The sequence below is a fragment of the Egretta garzetta genome, unplaced genomic scaffold, assembly GCF_000687185.1.
Source record: "Egretta garzetta isolate BGI_Z169 unplaced genomic scaffold, ASM68718v1 scaffold514, whole genome shotgun sequence".
NCBI classification, from domain to species: domain Eukaryota; kingdom Metazoa; phylum Chordata; class Aves; order Pelecaniformes; family Ardeidae; genus Egretta; species Egretta garzetta.
The window spans coordinates 140,221-158,770 of NW_009259483.1; the positions used below are offsets into that span (position 1 = coordinate 140,221).

Below are 18,550 nucleotides of genomic sequence, written 5' to 3' on the forward strand. Positions count from 1 at the left end.
AATAGTTAAAAAGTATAATCCTCTAAGTATTAGTAACTTAATAATGTCCTTAAGGACCTCTCGTGGGAGTGTTTGATGGACCTTGTAGGAGAAGTATTGAAACGTAAAAATAAATGTGTCTTCAGAATATCCTGAAAAATAAGTTTTATAATTAAAAGTCTAACTTCAGTCTTTTAGTGTCATTAACATATGCTGTCATGGGGGGGAATGAATGCTGTGGAAAAATACCTAACCTGCTTCAAGTGATAAAAAAATACGGTAACTTAACTTTGAACTATCACTGTGCTTTTTTCATAAAAATGTGTTTTAACTGATTAGTTGGTAACAGCTTGTTAATGATAACATCAAGATATATTTTAATTTTTGCAAACAGATTGCTTGCCTGAGACAAAAGGATCAGCGCTTTCAGAAGTACTTGGATTTCACTATTCTGGGGTGCTAGTCTGCTACAGCACAAAAGTACAATAAACCTTAAAAGACAAGTGTCAGCGATATGTGTCTCAGAAAATTTTAGCTCAAAATGTCTTCCTTGGTGAGACCTACAGTGCTTCTGGAGGCTTCTGTAACTCAGAGCTTGAGGTGTTCAGCATAGAAACTAGTATAGAAAATAAGAGAATATGCAGAAAAACATATGGCTTCCATATGGGAATGAGTTGCATCCACCATACAGAAATGTATGGTAAAAGCCCCTCACCCTAGTTACTTTAAATGAGAATTCCTCATGGTAACAGAAGCACCAGAGGTGAAAAACTGTAATTTCTCTCATGATTTTAAGGGGAGCATGCTTCACTTAGAGTGTGTTGAACATACTTGAGTGTTTCTGCATGAGTGATTCACCTCTCATTAGCATTTCTGCATCTACACATTCAAGACATTTTACTAGATCTGATAGTAGCCCTTTAGGCTAGAAATGTAAGAGTATGGTTTCTTTTATTGCCTTCCTTACAGCTGCTTGGTGAGGAGAATGGGATATATTGCTGGGGAGCTCACTTCTGTCAGTATTCGAGGTGGAGAGCAGAAGGGAGCACAGAGCGCACACCTGCAAATGCCTTTTTCTGAGTCCCTCAGCTGAAATACTGCCAGTTGGATTGCAGGAGTCTACTCTTCCTGAAAAAAATCACTCGTTGTGCTTGGGCAGATGTGAGATGTCCTTGCTGTTGCTGCTGCTTCACCCAGAGATTTGGAGTGGGAGAGGGAGGGAGTCGGTTTGGTTTGGTTTGTCATCTTTTATGGTTCATAGATGTAGACCTATTTAAATTTATCACCACCTGCTAAGTCTTTGTGTTAACTGGCTGATCCATATGCAAATTTTGAGGGGAAAATGCAGTGTTAAGGTGAACCTGAAGGAACTGAAAAATGCTCAAGAGTAATTTAGATTAAAAGGAAATGCCGAACTAAACGATACATGGCAGCATGATACTTCACTATGTTTCTTAATACTATGCTTTGTTGCTTTTTTCTGCTATGTTTCCAGTGCTGAGAGAGACTCTTGAAATGGTCTCCAGGCTGAGGCACTAACCTACTTTGTGGAGAATGTTTATTTCCTTAAAAATGGTTCTTTTCAAACCCACAGTTTAGTTGATTTCGTAAGTGAGGAAAGTAGTGTGAGATAAGACTGCCTGAATGTTCCCACCATTTTTTTTTAATTCTTTTTAAATCTTATACTTACATCTCTTTGGGAAACTTCCGCAGACTAAATAGACAAGACACATGTTAAGTATGGAGTAGAATTTTTTTTTTTTACATTTTGTTTGGTGGTGGTTTTTTTTGTTTTTGTTTTTTTGCTTTCCCTTGGAGTTTTGCATCTGGGAGTCTTTCATAGCTTTTTTCAAAATGTTTTTCCTTTGCATCTTCAAGGCCTCTCTCAGTGTTTGTATTGGAATAAACGTTCAACGATGGCAAACTGAGGAGGAGGAGGAGTCAGGAAGGTTAAAAGTGGTGATAGATACACCAAGTGATGCGTAGTTGATGCTTGATCTGCTGCTGTTCCTGACACTGGTTCCCTGTCTGCTGTTTTGGTGACCTCTTTCTGTAGGCTTCCCTGTCTTCTGTTTCTTGCTGTAGTCATTTTGACCCCTACTTTATGGAGTGGAAGATAATCGGTCACTTTACTGCCAAATTGATTTCGAGTTGGTCATTTCATTTCAGTTAGATGCGAGTTGCTGTGTGACGGTGGTTTGCATGCTGCTTTCTGCAGGCAGACCAAGGCTTCCTTTAAGCCAGCATAAAAGGGAGAATGCACAAAAAGAACAAGAAGCTTTAAAACTGTATTCCTGTACTTTTAAATTGTATTTAAAATGCATGAAAAAAGCTTACTTTTTCTTCAAGGAATTGGTTGTCTAGCTAATTGGAGTGAAGGATGAACTGTTACATAAAAACTGTCAATATGGGTGGCTGGCCTGAATGTTCTGTGGAGTCATCATGGGTAAAACTTTTTTAATATTGTGTGCTACAGTTACACAGGCCCGCGTTGGTAGTTTGACAGCTTTTTTTTTTTTTTTTTTTTCCCCTCCCCCATCTATCTGTAATTAGTTTTGTTTTTCTAAATAGTTGTCTGCTTTCTTGCTCTACTTTGGCAGCTGCAAGAATTGCAGCACTGGCTGTGTTTGCTACAGCTGCTGCGGTCTGTGCATGTGCAGTTTGCTCAGGCGTGCCCTTGTATACCGTATGCTGGCTCTGAGGGCTGGCAAATTTCTTTTTAACAGGCATGCTAAGGTTTACTAGTGTGCCTGCTACATCCCCTTTGGTTTTTCTTCAGAGTTTTCTGCTTTCCTTCTGGACACGCTGACTGTAGCTCAACAGATGGACTATGCTGTCTGCTCTTTCTGATCTTTTACGGAACAGAATCCTTCTTGCAGAATCCTTTGGCTCTTAGACATCACACACATTTCAACACTATCTGTTAATAAACCAGATGATAGTGTCTGGCACAGGAAAAGAGAGAGAGTCTAAAGCTCACTCTTTGCTGGTACTGACTCACTATGCCCAGTGAGATTTTGAGGAACAGTTGAATGGAAAATCTATTCACTGGATCAGCCATAGAAGTTATTGATTATTGACTTAATCGGCTTGCTCCTAGAGACTGAAAGAGATCCTCATTTCTTAATTGTGGTTACATATCAGAATTATTTTCTTTTTTTGACTCCTTTTTGAGGGTAGTTTAAAGTTTTTCTAATGTAGGCAAGACCCTAAGATTGCACTTGGAAGCTGTTATCTTATTATAAAAGAAAGTTTTTAATAGGTTTCTGCTGTCTGCAGTCGACGCCAGTTTGGGGGAATAAAAGTGCTGATTTCCTTTCCATCAGTACTAGACTTCTACTGTGCAGGTTATAGCAGACAGTACTGACCTGGCAGATGTTTTTACTTTACTTTGAATAGTTAAAGGAGAAACATGTTTGTAGATGTTCCGCGTAAGTTAACTTTACATCTAGAGCTGATGAGTTCCCCCTTTTGTATTGTTGTTTCCATGCTTCTTAAATTCAGTAATTTTTTTAATGTGGATTGCATATATCTTAATCTGTTCTATTAAAAAGTGCTGAGGGCTTGTAGAAGCACTGCTACACTCAATACTGCTACCTAAAGCTCCTATTTCAAGAATGCGGTAACAAAACCTGTCAGCTGCAAGACACGTACAGTTGTAGTCTGCCTCTGGGATGTGGCAGGGCAAGATGGAGATATGTATTAGGCTGTATGTTTTATGTATTGCCTCCATATTGAAATTTTAATATTTCCTGCTAGTTTGGCTAGGTCCTAAGTCCTGGAGGAGTTTTTGTAACCTCATGTAGCAGGCTGTCGGTTACTACCAGTGCACAGCAGCTGCGCTTACCAGTGTAGAGTGTGAGGTGAGCTCTCAAGTTGCCTGTAGTAGAGGTAAAAAATGGCTTTAGCTCACTTTGGATTTGCATCCCCTCTTGATAAGAGGGTTAAGGTATGCTGTTTTGCCAAGCAACGGGCCTTTCGCCAGAGTCTGTCATCTTTTGGCCCAGATGGTAGTACCTGAAGAATGACTTTGGATTTATTGTTCCTGGACACAGCACAGAATGAAGGAGAGATGTAAATTACGGTGTATGGGCAATAACAAGGATGATAGACAGACTTGATAGAAAACAAGGAAAAGAGGATTTTTTTGATTGTCAGTGTTTTTCCTTAAAACTCTTTGGAAAGCCACTGTTTGTGCCTCCTTTCTCTCTGTTCATTCATTTGCATAGTTATGGAAGCTTGCTGCTGGCTATTAATCCATCGGTTCAGATGATGGATCTAAAAACACCAGCTCTGCAGGCTGGTTTATGTGAGCTTTGACATTTTGCTTGGGGGGAGACCGACATTAAAGTAACATTGAGCGCACAGTGTGCATCAGAAGTCAGCTAAGGCCAAAGATATAGTTGTTTGTATGGCTTGTCTTCATTTGTGCCGAGTTAGAGCAGAGATGATAGATAGCTACAAGGACTTAGAACTGTTAGAAGACTTGATATTAAGTGATGGCTGAAATGCAGTGTAGGTGAATGTAAAGTGATATACATGCGGACTGCTTTCGTGCTGTACGCTCAGTGATAAGCTGTGAACACCTGTCAAAGCTCAGGAGCAAGGTCTTGGGCCTGTGTACGCTTCGTAGTATCATCAGCTCAGTACTCAGAAGTGGTCAAAAAAGCAAATGGCATGTTGGGAATCAGTAAGGAAGGATCAGGGAACAAGAGATACCACATGATCAGACTGGATCTCTGACTGCCTCTTGGATACAGTACGTAGCCCTCACCCTGGCCTCTCCAGAAGAGTACAGAGCTATAAGAGTGTTACAGAAGAGCAGCAGAGGTGATCAGAGGCACGAAAAGGCTTCTTCTCAATGAAATATGCTAGGTTGTTAAAGCTGTTTTCCAACACAGGTAGTACTGTTCAGCAGCTAAGGTAACAGGTGGTGATTTTGAAGTGATAAAGTCCTCCTTTTAACGATGTACAGGTAATCAGAGGGAGTCCTGGGTACAGGGGTTTTTGTGGATGCTCCATTTACATTATGCGAAGAAGAGTGTACGAGTGCACAGAAGAGAAAAGAGTCAAGTGCTGTTTAAGTAGAAGAATACCCCCATCTTAACAAATATTTGAGAGGTAGATTTTTGGTGGCTGCGGGGTTTTTTAGAGAAATACTGCTGTCTGTTTACTTGGTTGTGTACGCTATCTTAGATGGGTGGTTTTGACCATTGTTGAAAGCATGAACTTTCATCTGACGCATGTGGCTGTTCTTGCTGGATGATGGTTTTAAAATTACGCTGTTTAATAATACTGCTTTTGTGTAGGGGACCAGGCCCTCCTGTGGACTCGGTGAGCCGATGTAGAAGTGCAGGATGTGCAGTATTAGTTGTATCCCAGCCTGTACAGCTTGCTCTGTCTGTGCTGCACGTGCACCTGTCCTCCTCCCAAAGCCACATCTTGTGCCACCTCTCTGCAGGGCACAGGGAGGGACTGGAACTGATTGGCAGTGCTTTGCTTTTTTGTCCTCTCAGAAGAGTGCAAGCAGCAGCAAAGTAACCAATGTGCTGAATTTTTATGGCTCTGGACACCGATAGAATATGAGGGGGGCTGTAAAAACAGAAGACTCATAGCGCATTAGGTAGAAAAGTAGAAGGGGACCCCAGTGCCACTTTGAACTGTAGTCTCCATCATAGTGTACATTTTCTAAAAATAGGCTCTGAGCTTCTGGGAGCGTAGGATTGATTAAAAAATTAGATGTTAGGGTGCAGAAGCATCATTGACTGCTGGCCTAGAACTTGGTATTGAGGGTTTTTTTTTTTTTTCCCCCCTCTTTTTTTGTAATGACGTCTTGAAATACTCAAGCATGGCAACACGTTTAGTGAAAAAGAGAAATTTAAAGGGTCTTTGTGATATGGGTTTGTAGTTAAAATACTTTTAAGTGCCATGTTGGAGAACTAGCCCAGGTCTCTTGTCATCCACAGAGTTAGGTGATGCTGAACAGACACCTAAGTTGCGCCCCCTGATTTGTTTTAGATTTTCTGGCTGTTCAACCATGATGGTTATGCCCAAATTTGCAGCAGTGCTGTAATGCTCAGTATTGCAAATGAAGTGAATTGACACTGTTCACTGAATGTATAAAGTGACATAGAAATACAAAATCCTGAGAGACACTTACTGTGATGATGGCTTTGGTCTTTGTGCCTTTTCCACTCTAAAATAAAAATATTGTGCAGTAGTGTGGTGAAACGAGATTACATGTTCTGGTGAACACCTCTGAAGAAAATAAATACCCTTGAACCTATTAACAGGTTCAGATAGCATATGGTAAACAAAAAGCACACTGAATAACTAGAGTAAAAAGAACTATCTAATAACTACCTGTATTGATCATTAAATGGTGTGGAGGTTATGTAGTGTATTATCATGAAATGAAGCTGTCATATGTATAAAAAAACCTAAATTAAGGTTACATGAAACACTGTAAGCTAAGTATACTAGATTAAAAGTATTGTGGGTAACTTTGTTGGTCAAATGTAAGTAACTTTTTTCTTTTCTGTTCTTTCTCTCCTCATACCACCCCTGTTTGTCTTTCTGGATTGCTGCTGCACCTGCGTGGACTCGTTGCTGCAATGGTTCAAATTCATCGTTTTATTTGACTACTTTTGGATGTATTCCATCAATATCTTCAACACTGGAAATGATGGAAATGTGTTGTTTACAAAGTAGCTGTAAGTATTACTTTGATAAAGATGTATTACAGCTATTGTGGAAACAGAAGAAGCATTAGGGTTTTAGTAGGTGAACTGAAACTGAGTTTAGGTAGCAGCTGGTTGAAATTCAGGAAGGGATAAAAGTTAAGGGGAAGCTATTGTAAGTATTGGAAACATGAGATCTCACCTGGCACAATGATCAATACAGTGGAAGTCAGTGCTTCAACAAAAAAGTAATAAGTAACTTCTTCTAAATGCTGTTGCAGAATTTAAGAAACTCAATTCCTAGTTTGTTTCAGTCTGTTTTAGAAGTAGCAAGTTATGAACAAATGCAACTGTTTAAAAATCAGTATGTTGAAAGCTTTAATTTTAATTGGTATTGGTATAACAGAAATCTGAATCTGGCATCCAACTTCAGTTTTTTAAGGCTTTTTCCTATGGAGTAAAGATGCTCACATTAAATACAGCGTTAATACCAAGTGTAACACTTCATGCATCTTTCTGGTTAGTAACATTTATATTCCATTATCTAAAATTGTGGGTGTAAATGCTATAGAGCCACTTAACAAACAACCCAAAAGTGGCCATCTATTCTTGCTTAGCATTTCATACTCAGCATTCTTAAAGTTCTTAGTAGTAAAACTGTCCTAAATATGGAGCTCTATGTGAAGGGGAACGGAAGAGAAATAAAAATAATTTAAAACAAGAATTACATGTAAATCTATTCTTTTAAGTAAAAGAAGTATTACCTAGATTTAACGAGGGGGTGAGCTGTTTCTGGTAAGCATGACATATATTAAAAGGTATGTAGGCATTAAAAGATGGAGGTGGTTGACAAGTAGAACTATAAGAAGTGTCTGACTGTGATTAGATATTTTACGTCTGGTGGGATGAATAGCAATTGCATATCCTTAATAGTTATCAAGGACCTGCACTGTTGAGGACCTCTTTAATATCTTACAGAGCACCCACCTACATGTCATGTAATATCTCTGAAGCATTGGCTCCTGTTCAGGGTTTTAGATTGTATTCCTCACATGTAGTTGTAGTAGTAGATTGGAAAAGTAAAACAGTATTTGGATTTTTAAATTGTTGCTGGTTTTTTTAGTCTTTTGAAACCTTTCAGATAAAACACTCTGCACCAAAGGTTGAACAGAAACAAAAAGCATCATAAAGTTTCTTGATGACACAAGGCAAACATTCCTACATTTAGAGAAGTGATAACGTTTGTTGCATTGCCTATGTTTGAACTTGAAACTGTAACACCTAGCTTTAGCTGGCTATCATCAGATATTCCTCTTTTACTCTGCATGAGTTAATGAGGTCAAAGGGACTGCCTTTTTTAAACTTGAAGGAGAATTGATGCAGTGTATTATTGCTAAATGAGAGCTGATGATAATTTGCAGTAGTATTAAATCTATCTCCTTCAGAGTAGTCCTGCTAAGTTTGGGCTTTTCAGTCTTACCTAAATTTGATGATGGCACCAGTATAATATGTCTTTGTAGTGGTGTAGCACTGCTTGAGAATAATGGTTTGTTTGCCAGGTGGAGAAATCAGTTATGTGACCTAAAGCCAAGAGTCAATTAATTGACTAGTGCTGTTGGACTGCAAAGCAGCTAGTACTTCTTGCATTCAATGCTTTAAGAGGGATAGTGTTTTTTATATCCTTGCAAGGAATGTTTGCTTTAATTAAAAAAAAAACCTACTTTTAAAGTCTAGGAGTTATTACTGTAATAAGTTTATTCTGTCAATTTTAGAAAAACATCCAAATAAGCACGAGTCAAACACGTGCAAAATTTAAATTAACCATACTCTATCCCATACAGAGGAGTTCTGAGGCAGTAGTGCCTGTAGTAGAACAGATTTTTTTATTATTTTTTAGAATTCCTCTCTCATGTTGAAGATAATATTAGGGAAGGGAATTTAAACTTGTAGACAGCGCTTCAGCTCTGTGGATGTACGTAACTCTCTTGAGCTCTGAAATTGAGGTAGTATCAAATCACATCCTCTCGACTTTGGGTGGACATAAAGCCTAAAGGTTGAAATCATTGCTCCATGAGAAACGGTACCTTGCATTGCTTTAAGTAGGCAGTTGTCTCCAAAAGTATTTTCAGATTCTGTGTAAAAGAACTAAACTGTCTTGTGTCATAAGACAATCCTCAGACCTGCTGTGATACCAAACACACTTCTAGGATTCTACTGGAATAGCAGTTTAAAAGTAGCATGGCTAATCTCTGGAGAATCACCAGGTCTAGTACAGTGAGGGAGAGGCATTTTAAGCACCTTCAATGTTTTCATTAATGCAGTGAGAAGTAGTAATGGCTAGCATCCAGAATTGTCTTCCCTTTTCATAGTAGGCAACATTTTGAATAACTTCTTCACAGTACAAGGCAACTAAAGTTTTGCCTTTGTGGAGGGTTTGTTGCAATGCATATTGCATTAGTGTAGATCTAGATCTAGATTTAACATGAAGACCTCTTAACTGCGTGACCCAAAAGTTAGAGGGTGTCAAGTTAGTCTCCTTCATATTGGGACAGAACCATCATGACTCTTGGGAGTATAGGAAAGCTACACTCATACCACTTGATTGCATTTCAAATGGGTGTTGGAACAAAGTCGATTATATTTTAATCTGTTTGTGCTTGTACTCTCTGGTGCTTGCATAGTCGTAATGTGGTAATTGTACTTGCTCAAAGTACTGTTAGCATAGTTAACTTTCTGTGCCAGTCTTATGGCTATCCAGTCAAAAAAATAAATCAATCAGGCTTTCATATTTATTGTTGCAGTTCATTGCGCTGTCTTTGATACAGACAGCTTGGGTTGTTGAGAAGTTGGGTAGATAGCACCTTTCTACAAATATGAAAATGAATCATAGAATCATTTAGGTTGGAAAAGGCTTTTAAGATCAAGTCCAACCATTAACCTAGAACTGCAAAGTCCACCACTAAACCATGTCCCTAAGCACCACATCTGCCTGTCTTTTAAATACCCCCAGGGCTGGTGACTCAACCACTTCCTGGGCAGCCTGTTCCAATAGTTAACAACCTTTCGGTGAAGAAATTTTTCTTACTATCCTGGCACAATTTGAGGCCATTTCCTATCACTTGTTACTTGGGAGATTGACACCCACCTCTCTACAACATCCTGTCAGGCAGTTGTAGAGAGCGATAATGTCTCCCCTGAGCCTCTTTTTCTCCAGGCTAAACAACCCCAGTTCCCTCAGCTGCTCCTCATAAGGCTTGTGCTCCAGACTCCTCACCAGCTGCTTTGCCCTTCTCTGGACACAATCCAGCACCTCAATGTCCTTCTTGTAGTGAGGGGCCCAAAACTGAACACAGTATTTGAGATGCGGGCTCACCAGTGCTGAGTATAGGGGGACAATCACTTCCTTACTCCTACTGGCCACGCTGTTTTTGATACAAGCCAGGATGCCATTGGCCTTCTTGGCCACCTGGGCACACTGCTGGCTCATGTTCAGCTGGCTGACAACCAACACCCCCAGGTCCTTTTCCACCGGGCAGCTCTCCAGACACCCTTCCCCAAGTCTATAGCGTTGTATGGGGTTGTTGTGACCAAAGTGCAGGACCATGCACTTGGCCATGTTGAACCTCATACAACTGGCTGCAGCCCATTGATCCAGCCTGTCCAGATACCTCTGTAGAGCCTTCCTACCCCCAAGCAGATCAACACTCCCACTCAACTTAGTGTCATTTGCAAACTTACTGAGGGTGCATTCTGTCCTCTTGATATAGGTATCAAACAGAACTGGCCCCAATACTGAGTCCTGGGGAATGCTACTTGTGACTGACTGCCAACTGGATTTAAATCCATTCACCACTACTCTTTGGGTCCGGCCATCCAGCCAGTTTTTAATCCAGCAAAGAGTATACCTGTCCAAGCTATGAGCAGCCAGTTTCTCCAGGAAGGTGCTGTGGGAGACAGTGTCAAAGGCTTTACTAAAGTCTAGGTAGACAATGTCCACAGCCTTTCCCTCATCCACTAAGGGGGTCATCTTGTCATAGAAGGAGATCAGGTTGGTCAGGCAGGACCTGCCTTTCATGAACCCATGCTGATTGGGCCTGGTCACCTGGTTGTCTTGTACATGCTGTGCGATGGCACTTGAGGTGATCTGCTCCATAGCCTTCTTTGGCACTGAGGTCAGACTGACAGGCCTGTAGTTCCCCAGATCCTCCTTCTGGCCCTTCTTGTAGATGGGTGTCACCTTTGCAAGCCTCCACTTAACCTGGGACCTCCCTGGTTACCCATGACTGCTGATAAATGATTGAAAGTGGCTTGGTGAGCACTTCCGCCAGCTCTCTCAGCACCCTTGGCTGGATCCCATCTGGTCCCATAGACCTGTGTGTGTCCAAGTGGTGTAGCAGGTCACTACCCATTTCCCCTTGGATTATGGGGGCTTCATTCTGCTCCCTGTCTTCCAGCTCAGGGGGCTGGGTACATGAAGAACAACTGGTCTTACTATAAAAGACTGAGGCAAAAAAGGCATTTGTAGCTCAGCCTTTTCCTTAGCCTTTGTCACTATGTTTCCCCCCACATCTAGTAAAGGATGGAAATTCTCCTTAGCCTTTCTTTTGTTGCTAATGCATTTATAGAAACACTTTTTAATTGTCTTTTACTTAGTAGCCAGATTAAGTTCAAGTTGGGCCCTTCTAATTTTCTCCCTGGATAACCTCGCAACATCCTTGTAGTCCTCCTAAGTGGCCTGTCCCTTTTTCCAAAGGTCATAAACTTTCCTTTTTTTCCTGAGTTCCAGCCAAAGCTCTCTGTTCAGCAAGGCCAGTCATCTTCCCTACTGGCTCATCATCATTGCAGATGACACAAAACTGGGTGGTAGTGTTGATCTGCTTGAGGGGAGGAGGGCTCTGCAGGGGGACCTGGACAGGCTGGATCGATGGTCCGAGGCCAACTGTATGAGGTTCAACAAGGCCAAGTGCCGGGTCCTACAGTTTGGTCACAACAACCCCATGCAGCGCTACAGGCTTGGGGAAGAGTGGCTGGAAAGCTGCCTGTTGGAAAAAGACCTTGGGGTACTGGTTGACAGCCATCTGAATATGAGCCAGCAGTGTGCCCAGGTGGCCAAGAATAGTGTGGCCAGCAGGAGTAGGGAAGTGATCGTCCCCCTGTACTCGGTGCTGGTGAGGCCACACCTCGAATAGTGTGTTCAGTTTTGGGCCCCTCACTACAGGAAAGATGTTGCATTGCTGGAACATGTCCAGAGGAGAGCAACAAAGCTGGTGAGGGGTCTGGACCACAAGCCTTATGAGGAGCGACTGAGGGAAATGGGGCTGTTTAGCCTGGAGAAGAGGAGGCTGAGGGGAGCCCTTATCACCCTCTACAGCTGCCTGACAGGAGGCTGTAGTGAGGTGGGGGTCGGCCTCTTCTCCCTGGTAATGGATGATAGGACAAGGGGAAATGGCCTGAAGTTGCGCCAGGGCAGGTTTAGGTTGGACACTAGGAAAAATTTCTTCACCGAAAGGGTTGTCAGGCTCTGGAATGGGCTGCCCAGGGAGGTGGTCGAGTCCCCATCCCTGGAGGGATTTAAAAGAAGGATAGATGAAGTGCTTAGGGACATGGTTTAGTGGTGGGATGGCAGGGTTAGGTTAATGGTTGGACTTGATCTTAAAGGTCTTTTCCAACCTAGACGATTCTATCTTTCAGTGCATGGGGGTGGCCTGCTCCTGTGCCTTTAAGATTCCCTTCTTGAAGAATGTCCAGCCTTCTTGGACTCCTTTGCCCTTCATGACTGCCTCCCAAGGGACTCTGTCAACCAGACCCCTAAACAGGCCAAAGTCTGCCCCCTGGAAGTCCAAGATGGCAGTTCTGCTAATGCCCCTCCTTACTTCTCCAAGAATGAAAAACTATAATTTCGTGATTGCTGTGCCCAAGACAGCCTCCAGCCATCACATCACCCACAAGTCCTTCTCTGTTTGCAAAGTAAACTACACCTAAGTACTAGTTTAATAACTAAAATAATAACTAAAAAAAAAATACAAGCAGATGAAAAATTTACAAGTGTTTCTTTTAACTTTTTTTCTAAATATCTCTTGCTTTAGCAACAGAAGAACCTTGAAGGATATGTGGGGTTTGCAAATCTTCCAAATCAAGTTTACCGGAAGTCTGTGAAGAGAGGATTTGAGTTCACACTCATGGTAGTAGGTAAGTTTCTTTCTTTGTTTTGAACGGTGATCATTAGAAGTATATTGAGGTAGTTCATAAAATCTGTGATGATGATGTAAATGTTTTGCATGATCTCATGAGAAAATATGGATCTTCCTCTTCTAGACTGTTAAATCTAGAGTGTTTAAAAAGAACGTGTTGTCCGATACGCAAGTAGATGAGGAGGAGAATAAAGAACGAGAACTGTATAGTTCATACAGTCTAAGAGAAAAGTTTGGTGTGCATCTATTCTAAAATGTGACTTGCTAGTCTGACGTAGCAGAGGTAATTTGAACTTGGGTTTTCATTTGAATTAAAAAATTGAACTGCTTTTACAGTTGAGTGCAACATGGCAAACCGGGATCCACAAGTAAAGTTGGAATCTTTCCTTGTGCATAACCAGGCAGTAGGATCCTGTATATCCTGCACTTCTGTGGCCACAAAACTGTGCTAGAAAATCAAAGCTTTAATTTAAACAAACCTTTTGAGTTTGTATGGTTGCAAAGAAAACCAAATGTAAACAGTGCGTTCCTTATGGACTACTGAGAATGGGAAACTATAGTTAGTATGGATGAATAATGCCATGCAGAACAGTTCATTTAGGCTTCAGTGATGACCCAAATTGTCACCTCTCCTTTTTTCCCCTGCTTTTGAGTACTTGTATGATAGCAGACCATTATTAAGGTTGGGTACGTTTGTATGTAACTGACAAGTATATACTGGATACGTGACTCAGTTTTGACATGCTAATGGTTAAAATAATAATAATAAAAGTGTTTCATAATAGCCAGCTGTCTCTTTGATGTCTACCTTTATCTTTTCTAATTTGGCTAGCTTGATAATGCTTTGATATTTTGTCATCAATACAGTGGGTATCTTGTGCAGCTATTACGTACATGTAGCATGTTACATAATAGTCTTATTGACGGAGTTAGAAATCAAGGTCAAATTGGTGAAAACTCATTGTAGATCACTTATTTTCTTTTGATTACAAAGTGAGTTAGAATTTTAAAATTTGAGGGTTGCTTTTTTCTTTTGGAACTTGATTACAGGTTCCTTTGTAATCTAGCATCCAAGTACATAATTCATTATTTGGTACAAAACTGTTCAGTCTTAAAGAAAATTTGGTTTTCTGCTATCTACAGGAAAAAGGGAGGAGAAAGAGGGGGAGCTATCCTCATAAAGTATTCCAGAATGGGGTATAATTGGTACTTCCAAGTTTCATTCTCACAAAAAGCAAGTCACTTAAAGCAAAAGTAGTAGATGTAGTGATGTATTAGAAATGGAGGAAGTGCATAAAATTACCTTGGTGTTCTTACCTTTGCTTGTAGTACAGTCTAATGCAACTGCACGTAGGAGAACTGCGGAAGATTGTGACCATTGAGAAGAAAAGTTGGTCGAACGTTAGATTGAAAATGAGATGTTGATCAGAAAATTTTGTTACTAGTTTTAATATTTTCATATTTACTACTAAGACTTAATTCATTTGCACGTGAATTTATGCAATCGTCTGGCAGTTTACTAGGGGAATTGGCAGTAATTTTCTAAATTAAAAATGTATCTGATTCTTTCCTTCCAACCCCCAAATATAGAAATCAGATACTTTAAAAGTGTGTGTTTAAACAAAATGATGTCTGATCTTTTAGTATTCTTAACATCTGAGGTGGGGCAGGGGTGGAGAGACTATTTTGTTTCAAAGTGAAGTGTCTGCTAATAGTATGCCCTGAAAAAACGTGTCTGTTTTAAATACGAAGATGAAATGGTTTGTGTATTACTGATGACTTTTGTTGGTAAGCATTGTAATGTAATGGGCAGTTAGATTCTTAGAATTGTAAATATTGCTGCATTCACCCATTGAGGTAGTGTACTCTGACTTGGTGTGAAGTCTTTAGCTGACATTATGATACAGTTTTGTAACAGTAAATGGAATTATCTATACTTATTAAAACTTAAGTTTTAGAATGTAGTGCTAATCTGTGTATGGTCAGTGCTGGCTGAATAATAATACTGTACATATGATCTCTTGGAGGTAATCTAAAACATTATCTTCCTCTTTCTACTACCAAGAATCATTCATGCGTGGCTGCCTTTTACTGTAGATTGCACAATTGCTAGTCTGCTGGCTATGCTTTATTTATAGGTACTTCAGTGTCAGTATGTTACCTGTTTGTTCCGAAATGAAAAATGAGAAAAACAATGCTTGTGGTACAAGGAAAAAAACAAATCATGTTTGGGGCCTGTGATCTCAGTGTCCAGCTATTTTTCAGGGGTGTGTGTGGGGCATGATATTACAGCATTTGTATAGAAGCTATTTTCCAGTTGTCCGTTTAGCCTGTAATTATCAGTTAAACTTAACAGATGAGCGTAGTGTGGTATCTGGTGGCTTTGTCTTGAAATGTGTAGTATAAAAAGTCACCAGACCAGCATTTTGGGGTGACTTGCCAATATGGTTGTACAGCTGTACTGACTGTTGTAGAAACAATTCATGTTTCAGTTTAACTGTGTAAGATATTTGTCACTGAAGAAGTAGTAAGTACAGCATCCAACAGATGTGACATTGTTTCCAGTAAGAATTTTTGCAGGGAGATAAATCTGTTTTACAGAAACTTTCTTGTGCATAGAGCATGAATGTACTCCATAAAACGTGTATTCCCCAGGCTGCCATGTTACTGTAATTGCCCTAGAGATGATGGGGCTGCCCATGGCGGTGTGTGGTGGCGTCCTGTACATCTGTTGTGCCAGTGAAGTTGGAGGGAGGGCTTTTAAATTTGGGTGTGTGTAAGGCTGTGGTGGTGTTGAATAGCCTAGAGCATGGTTTCTGGAGCAAGTTCAGGACATAGGTGCTCCTTATCTGAGCTGGTCTAAGCTAGTTGGGGGCGATGCTTTGGAAGTGGCTTCATTTCAGCCACGTGGGCAGTGATCTGTCCTGTAACTTGCTCTTTGGGTTGGGATTCAGTAAGATTACTTTATTTGAGGCTTACAATGCTAGTGAAGTCTTTTCTGTAAATACAGTTGCTAATTTCCAGGTGTTCTGGTGTTTACATGAAGTGTAACTAAAGGGTGAAGTGCTTATGAACTACACACAAATATAAAATGTTGATGTTAAAGTATCCTTTTCATGTTTGATGTTTTAAGAGTCATTGAAAAGTTAACCTTAATAGCAACTGGGGTTACTCTATAATATTTAGCCATAATAAACATTTCAACTTTTCTATCTCATTAACAGTATTTGTTTTCTCTAAGTTGTGTTGTTTCTTTTGGTAGTGTTTTAAAACTTTTCTTAAGAAACTGAAGACTCGTATAGCCCTTCATTTTCCTTACTGATCGGTTGTCATTGGACATTGATTTGTCTTTAAAATCTTAATGAGACAATTCATTTCATATTAGTCATATTCTAAAAGGTTAATCAGTAGTTTAAATCAAGCTACTTCTGAAATGACTTGGTTTTGTAGAATAAAAACTTTATATAAGTAGGCAGGAATACGCATTAAACTGAGCTTCATTCTTGATGCTTTAAAAAAAAGACATTTAAATAGTGGTTCAAAGCAACTAATTATACATCTGAAATATTAAAGCTCACCAGTGGAAAAAATGTCAAGTTTGCCTCGGCAGGCTGTTCCCTTCATAATCTTTTGTAATCTCTTCTAGTGTAAGATAGTTGAAACACTTGAGAACGCGACATAAATATTTGGTCTGTTTGAAATGCAAAGTGTATTCTCTTGTGTTTCTCTGCTGTATAGTTTTCTTTGGAGGAAAGTGCATGCTTAAGTCAGATGCTTAAGAAAATAAAACTTCCAGAAGTGATACAGCCATGTTTAGTAGCTCACAGTTAAAGAAAATCTTAATTGTGAAATTGTAGTTTTATGTCTGTTTATTAATATAATTACACTTGCTTAAGTAGTGGGTGTGTGTTTTTGTTGTGGTGTGATGAGGTGCAGAACAGAACTGCCTTTCAATGTGTCTTTTTTCTAAATACTGAATAAGGAAATCCCTCTTTTGTTGTTCTTGTATTGAAATTACACTGGTAACATGATTTGAACCAACACCCAAGTAGATGCAAAGTTGTAATTTTTTTTTTTTTTTTTCTGCTATAGACTCGACGTTCTTAAGAATAATTATTTGAGGTGGTTTTTCCTAGAGCTATATACTTGAAGGTGTTCAGGCTTCGTGAACTTTATTAGTGGACTCTAAAATTTTGTTTTATTTTGTTTAAAATCATCTGATTTGCAAAGTGCAGAACACTTACTCTCAGGTGACTTTCCAGAGGACCTTCCTAGATAGTTCCCATTTCTTGAGCTTCAACTCTGAAAGCTGTTTTGAAACCTCTCCTATGGTAAATTGTCTGTTTTGTTTTCTAATTGTCACTTTAGCCTTGTAGATCACCTGGAGATTATAACTTAAAGGAAAATGTCATGCAGTACTGTTACAGTGTTTCATTTGTAATTATATGCGCGCTCAAATGTTTTGGTTTAAACATGGCTTTTTGGCATGGATGCAAAGGAAAAGGCTGTATTTTGCAAGACTGGAAGTTATGTTAAAGAAAAAGCATGCTCTGGTTTTAAAACGCTTTTATTTACTGAAGAAAACGTGGACTGGTTTAATACTGGTATCGCGTGCTGATGGATCATGTTCTGAATAGAAATACCACTTTCATTTGTTCACTTTCTGGGGTGGTTTATTTATCAAGTGGTGCCAAGAGCCTCAGGTGCTCACAGCTACTTGTTCTTTGCTAGTCAGATATCCACCCTCCCCAGTTTTAAAGCCAGGAACAAAATGATTAAGCATATGGCAAGACAGGAAGAATAATTAAATGACAAGTATCTTGTTGATGGGCAGTACAATTTAGTAGAAACTGTTTTGGGATGTTGCTAGTTCTTGTTGACCTGCTGTGATTTGAAATCCTCTTAATTAAAGGTTCTGGAATGTCCTTACTACCACAGCGTCTGGTTATGTGTTTGGCCTTTGGTGTGACCTTCATACTTGGCTTCTTAGGATCAGTGAAGTATCATTGTTGAGTATTTGTTGCCTAACTTTGCCATTATTTTAGAGGCCTCTGGGCTCTACTACCATACAAATATAGCTTAAATTAAAATATGCTTTCTGATAAACCTATTGGAGGGAAAAATGTGAATTTTGAACTTTTCTAGTCAGTTCTTAGATTCCCTAGGCTATATTGTTGTATTATTGGTTATGGAGCTTTTTCTTGTCTATACAGTCAGGGGTGTACACTGGCATACATATATTGGAAAGAAAAAGCATACTGTAGAAAAGAACTAGCAAAGCCTTTTTTATTACTTGAATGTGTCCTGCCTCCTTTTCCTCTGTACCTTCACTTCTTCAAAATACCCCAATTCCTCTAATTCTCTCATCCTCTGTCACGTATCCCATGCTATGACCTCTGATGCAGCCCGTTTTGAGCTACTTGCATGACGGCCAACTGCCTGTCCAGTACAGCTGCCATGGTGGGCTGGGGCCAGGTTAGCCAGCACTCTTTCAGTTCCCAGGGTACCCTTTCTGTAAAGAAAAGTAATAGTCTGGGTTCAACTATTGTGTGGCAGATACGGCTCCTGTAGGAAACTAGTTTTTTTGGAAAAAAAAAAAAGGAAAAAAAGAGTTTTTAAGTTGCAGGTATTCTTTTAACAGGATTATGAGGATTCAGTGAAGTACAGAAATAATAAAGGTTCTTTCAAGAATTCTGTAAC

General features: G+C 39.8%; 1 protein-coding gene across 1 annotated transcript in view; it reads left to right on the plus strand.

The window, feature by feature from the left end:
* Positions 1-6,683: 6,683 nt before the first annotated feature.
* SEPTIN7 (septin 7) overlaps positions 6,684-18,550 on the plus strand; it is a gene marked incomplete at its 5' end in the record, with an annotated part of 69,361 nt that continues 57,494 nt past the window's right edge. The window contains 2 exons of the mRNA XM_035892762.1: positions 6,684-6,692; positions 12,746-12,848. Of these exons, the coding sequence (XP_035748655.1) occupies positions 6,684-6,692; positions 12,746-12,848 (112 nt within the window). The remainder of the gene's footprint in view (positions 6,693-12,745; positions 12,849-18,550) is intronic.